Genomic DNA, 6000 nt, shown 5'->3' on the forward strand with positions numbered 1-6000 from the left:
GGTGGGACACGGGCTGCTTGTCCCCTTGGTCCTGCCCTGGCTTGACGAGGCATGGGGCACACAGAAGGGTGGACACTGCTCCCTGTGTCGGGAATGTGGCAGGATGTGGGCATCAGCGGTACATCCAATCCTGCTGCGGAAAATAAATCCCAAGAAAAACACGCTTTGAGGAAAACAAGGTTCCCTATGGAAAAGAAGGAGCTGACATGGGCTGCAAAGCGCCTGTTTCTCCACCAAGGCCAAAATTGCTGTGTTGGTCCCTCTGGGGAGGTCAGCCAGGGTCCCCCTGGGGCTGTGGAACTGGGCTGGGCACTGCCCTGGAGCTGCCCATGGGGCTTTGCTGGAGCCACCACAGTTACAGCACAGGAGGACCTGGCCCATTGCCAGCACATGAGAGACAGGGAGTAAATCAGGTTCTTCCCATATTAAAGATATTATTTAAAGCCTGTGTAAATCCACTGGCTGGCTAGTGCACTCCCTAAACCTCCCTTGTGCATGGGGTAGTTTTCAGTGTTATTTTTATAGCTTTTTTTCCTCTCCCTGCCAGCAAAGTGAATGCCACCTTGTTTGTGGCAAGGATTCACTCTGCTCCGTTGCTATTCTGGTGCAGGGCAGATGGGAGGCAGGTCAGCACAGCAAGGGAAGGGCAAGAGCTGCTGCAGGATGCAGGTCACGCAGCCAGGGAAAAGCTCTCCAAAAACACAGGAGAAAGCCAATCCCCCTGGCAGCCTGCACGGAGACACTCTTGGCCAGAGCAAGGATGGGCCAGAGCTTTGGCAGACGTGAATTCTGCTACTCTTCCAAGCCCTTCTCGCTTAGTGGTGTCCTCAAGCCCTTCTTGCTTAGTGGCCCCCTTCCAGCATCTCTGTGCCTCAGTTTCCCCATGTGTGGAAAGAGAGCAGTCGCTCCCAACCTCCCCATCTGCTCATTCCTGATCCCCACTGCCTGGGGCATTCCCTGGCTACACACTGAAGCAGAATTAGGTAAAAATCCACTGTGGGGGGGGCATTTGCAGTTTTAATTGTTGGTCTGAATTAACCTGTTGGGTTTTTCCCTGAAGTGAAAAACATCCTGGCCCCAGCCGAGGTGGCAGCAGGGGGATGGAGAGTGATGAAATGTGGGCAGCGTGGGACAGGGACCTTGGCATTGCTGGATCAGGAAGGGGACTGCTGAGTGTTGTCCCTGCAGGTCCCTCCTGCCTGGTGCAGATGCCCCCCTGCTCCGCTAACCTTCTCCCCAGATTTGCTCCTTCCATATTGCTCAACCTACACACCAGAGCCTCTCTCCAAATGGCAGCTCCCACCTCTTTCCAGGCAGCTGCCAGATGAGTCAGCAGCCCCTCCGCTGGGTCCCAGCTGCCCGCAGCCCCAGCCCTGCCACCCTCAGTGCTGCTCCTGCAGCTCTGGGCGTGCTCTCCTCCCTTACACCCTTCAGAGAGGCGTCCCCCCATTTCTCTGCACGCTCCTGACACGCCAGGGGCAGCAGGATCCGTTCTCTGGGAGCATGCTGCATGGTGTGTCACCAACTGGAATGGCAGCCGGGAGCACTGTCTGTGGGCACGGGGTGTGAGTGGCACGATGTGGGGGGCAGCTTGCACATCTCCTCCCTGCATGGATTGTGGTGAAAATCGGGATGCTTCACCCAGCACAGCTGGGGCTGACATCCCCACACTCGCCTTGTGGTGCCAAGGAGGTTCCTGGGGCTGGTACACCCTGCCCAGCTGGTGTCCCACCAGCCCTGTGGCACGGCCACGCTCGTCCCTGTGCTCTCCCAGGAAAGCCACAGAGCCCTAGGGTGACGGGCAGAAGGGATGGGGCTGTGAGGGCTGCACCCCACTGGGCTGGCTTAGGGTCTCGTGCAGGCAGGACAGGGCCAGGGCTGTGTCCTACCTGCTGTGAGGACATTTCTTCCCGTGTCCTTACCCCACAGCAGTGGGCACGGCCGAGGGCAGCTGCCAGCAGGCTGTGTGCCAGGAAAACCCGCTCCTCCAGCCCCCCAGCTTTAGCAATTAGAGCCCTGCTAATCGCCTTCCCCGGCCACAGAAGGGACCTGCGGGCTGGGCAGTGTGTGGGCGCAGGGTGAGCAAATCCTGCACAGCCAGGTGCTGTTACCCTCTGGAGGTGGCCAGGCCAGGGTTTTAGCCTCCAGCCTTGTCCCAGGAGAGTCTCCCTGGCCATGGGGAAGCATTGCAGAGTCTGTGCCCAGCCCTGCAAGGCCCCAGGAGCCCTCGGTTCTACAAGAACCTGCTCGCTGTGTCCCAGCCAGCCTCGTGCCAGGCGTGATTTAAGCTGGGCACTGCCCCAGTCTTCACAGGGTGACGTGTGCTGGGGTGCTTGGGATTAGAGTCAAGCCTCTTGAGTCTGATTTAAATCAGATCAGCAGAGACAGCTCAGATTATCTGCCTTGTAAACAGGGCTGAATCTGACCTATAGATCCGCCCACGTAACTGCCTGGAAAACCATGGGGGGAGGTTGGTGTGCACTGGTCCAAGGGCAGAACTTCTCCACAGTGGACCTGAGTTACCAAAACCCTGTGAGGGCACTGAGCAGGCAGGCTGACAAGCACTGGGCTTGGAGTTCAGAGATGCCAGAGTCCCTTTAAAATCCTGAGGCCAATTCTTAGTGTCCTCAGCTTCCCTCGAGGCAGGGGCTTGTTCTTGGCCAGCAGAGCTGCAGGGGGGAGATGTCAGCTCTGTGCTGCCTCAGCTGGTCTTGGTTTGCTTTGGTCCCTTTGCCACTCCTTGGAAGCTCAGCAAGCCTCACATGCAATGTCTGGAAAGCAGTGAGGAATTGCCTGAGGTGTCCTGCTGATATTCCCCCTCCACGCACACAGGGACGTGGCTGGTGTTGGTGGGTGAAGCCCAGCCCTGGGCAGGAAGGGGACTGCACATGAATTTCACAAGGTCCAGAGTGTCAGTGGCTGGTGTGGTTTGTACTTTGCTTTTTTGCAGTGTGGAATGGCCAGAGGATCAATCCTGCTTGCCCCACAGTCTCCATGCTCAGCCCCAGTGCATGCCCAGGGGGTTTGAGGGGGCCACAACCCACGGAGACGACCAAGTCCAACCATCTGGGCTTTAACTCCCTCCCTGTTTGCTCCCGCAGCAAAACACACAGCGGTTGGGTGTCTCTCAAGCAACTCACTCTCTGACCACACCAGTTGTTTCCGTGGCAACTCCGAGCTTGCTGACACAGGGGCTGCCCTTCTCAGCCATGCCCACGGCGTACAACACAGGTAAGACATGGCCAGGGAGAGCCCTGGCACAGGTGAGACATGGCCAGGGAGAGCTCTGGCACAGGTGAGACATGGCCAGGTAGGGCCCTGGCACAGGTGAGACGTGGCCAGGGAGAGCCCTGGCACAGGTGAGACGTGGCCAGGGAGAGCCCTGGCACAGGTGAGACGTGGCCAGGGAGAGCCCTGGCACAGGTGAGACGTGGCCAGGGAGAGCCCTGGCACAGGTGAGACGTGGCCAGGGAGAGCCCTGGCACAGGTGAGACGTGGCCAGGGAGAGCCCTGGCACAGGTGAGACGTGACCAGGTAGAGCTCTCGGGTGGGTCAGGTAACACCAGAGGGAAATTGCTGCTGCAGGCACGTGCCTGGTTCTCCCCAGGCAATGCAGTGATGCTTGTGGAACTCACTGCTGCAAGATATGGCAGGGTCCAAGGGTTCTGCAGGATTAAAATCAAGGGAAACTCTTTATATTAAGTGGGGAGAACTCGTCGTCATAGCCAGAAGGGCTGTGAGGGCTGATGTAGCCCATTGCACTGTGCAAGTGGATGTTAATCACAGCTACACCCATCCTCGTGCTCTCGGAGCTCAGGGGATGTTGTAATAATGACAACAAGCGTAGGCCCCCCAAAAGTTTGGGAAGAATGCAAACCAGCCTGCTCACAGGCACATCTGATTTGGGCTGGTGGATTGAAATCAGCCTGAGGCAACAGTGACAGTGCACTTGCCCAAGCAGAAGGGTTGTTCATCTGCCACCTGTCAGACCTCCACCAGGACTTTGAGGACTTGCTGGCTGCCTGTGTAACTTGTTCTGGCTCAGAGAAAAGTTTGCAAAAATGTAAAAAGCTGCTTGTCTGGAAGAACTCAGAACTGGCATGTTGGGAACTCCCTCTCCTAATTAGTAGGTGTAGCCCCAAAGATGCTGGTTGTGCGTGATGAGGCCCCTCTCCCTGTGTGACCATGCGGTTTACCAGCCAGGCTGGGCACAGCCAGAATCCCCAAAATAGGTTTTAATTAAGCCCTGTGCTGCTGCTCAGGGTGGAGGGGCCTGAATTTTGGCTCTGTGTAGTTATTTTTTCTCACAGCTGACCATGGGTAGAGCCATGTTCCTGCCCAAGTGCCAGTGGTGTCTGTGCTGAGGTGTTTGCTGTGGGGTGAGTGTGGGGGGGGGCACCCCTGTAAGGGTGCAAACTCCTACCAGAGCTGCCCTTTTAATTGGATAGGAATTGTCTTGATTTGTCAAGGGTCTGCAGCACAAGGAGCTGAGGGGGTTCAGCCTGGAACTGAAAAGGAGGCTCAGGGGGACTTTCTCACTCTCCACAACTCCCTGACAGGAGGGGGCAGCCAGGTGGGGTTCAGGCTCTGCTCACAGGTAGCAAAAGGCAGGACAAAGAGAAACGGCCCCAGGTTGTGCCAGGGAAGGTTTAGGTGGGATATTAAGGAAAATTTCTATGTGGAAAAGGTGTTCAGGCTTTGGAACAGACTGTCTGGGGCAGCGGTGGTGTCACCATGCCTGGAGGGATTTAACAGACTGTGACAGCTGGGGACATGGTTTAGTGGTGGCCTTGGCAGTGCTGAGGGAACAATTGGACTGGATGGGCTTGGACAGCCTTTCCAACATAAATAATTCTGTGATTCTGTGATGCTGCAGAGGTGATCATTGTGTAGGTGGTGCAGGGGTGCAGATGCCCTGAGCAAACTCCCAGCCTGGAGCGTTGCCATTTGCTCTTCCCAAGACTCACCTGTTAGTTGGGTGGATCTTGCCTGGCTCTCAGGCTGGTGCAGGTGTCCTGAGCTGCCCTCTGGCCACAGTTCTGTGCCCTTTTCCTGTGCTGGCTCTGCCGCCAGGTTCAGTCAGAGCTGACCATTCCCAGCTCTGTGATCTGGGCTGGCTCCAGCTGCAGCCCTGCTGGGGGCTGCAGGGACAGCCACTGTCACCAGTGAGTGTCAGGAGCTCCCAAACCAGAAGAGCCGGTGCAGGGGGTGGAGGATGGTGTGGAACAGGGAACCCGCTGCCAGGATTTTGGGAGGGGTGTGCCCGGATTCCGCCAGTGGCGTTGGCAGCAGTTCAGCACCGGCACAGCCACCTCTGTGTGTGCTGCTGGGGTGGGGACAGCCGAAACCACGAGACACCCAAAATTAGAGAGAGAAAGGAGGAGGAGAGTGTGTGAGGAGGATTTGATGGGTGTCTGTGTCAGGCTGACATGGCTGACCGAGGTTTGACCATCTGCTGAAGGAGCAGCACTTCCCTTCCTGGCTTTCTCCGCCAGCATTCACACCCTTGCTAAAATTCCCACCTGGAATGAGGTGCCCCAGTGGGATTTTCGGTGCTCCCGATGGGAGAGGCCTTGCCTTGCAAGTGTGGGGGTGGGAGGGAGGGTACCGGGGTGTGGGGTGCCCGTGGGGGGGACACAGTGACAGCTCCGTGTCCCCAAGGCGGGCAGGGAGCGCCCCCTGCTGCCACCAGGGACACTGCGCGTGGGGCTGGCCCAGGCTGGGTGGGGCTGGCCCAGGTGTGCCCCAGGCACAGGTGAGTGTGCCCCAGGTGTGCCCCAGGCACGGGTGAGTGTGCCCCAGGTGTGCTCCAGGCACGGGTGAGGGTGCCCCAGGCACGGGTGAGGGTGCCCCAGGCACAGGTGAGGGTGCCCCAGGTGTGCCCCAGGCACAGGTGGGTGTCAGCTGCCAGGGTTTGCTGGCCTGGGAGGGGAGGAAGTGTGCACTGTACACCTGGATCTGGAGGTGGCTCTGGGGGTCTCACCTGCCCATGGCCATTCC

General features: G+C 58.1%; 1 protein-coding gene across 11 annotated transcripts in view; it reads left to right on the forward strand.

Annotated features, from left to right (window-relative positions):
* Window positions 1–6000, forward strand: part of MEF2D (myocyte enhancer factor 2D) — an 80775-nt gene that overhangs the window by 64955 nt on the left and 9820 nt on the right. For all 11 annotated transcript variants that reach the window (XM_014260919.2, XM_014260921.2, XM_005532287.3 and 8 more), the window contains one exon: window positions 3102–3231. In XM_014260919.2, the coding sequence (XP_014116394.1) occupies window positions 3102–3231 (130 nt within the window). The remainder of the gene's footprint in view (window positions 1–3101; window positions 3232–6000) is intronic.

The sequence above is a fragment of the Pseudopodoces humilis genome, chromosome 31 (assembly GCF_049639895.1).
Source record: "Pseudopodoces humilis isolate 2021_Gansu_Grassland_sample_001 chromosome 31, ASM4963989v1, whole genome shotgun sequence".
NCBI lineage: Eukaryota > Metazoa > Chordata > Aves > Passeriformes > Paridae > Pseudopodoces > Pseudopodoces humilis.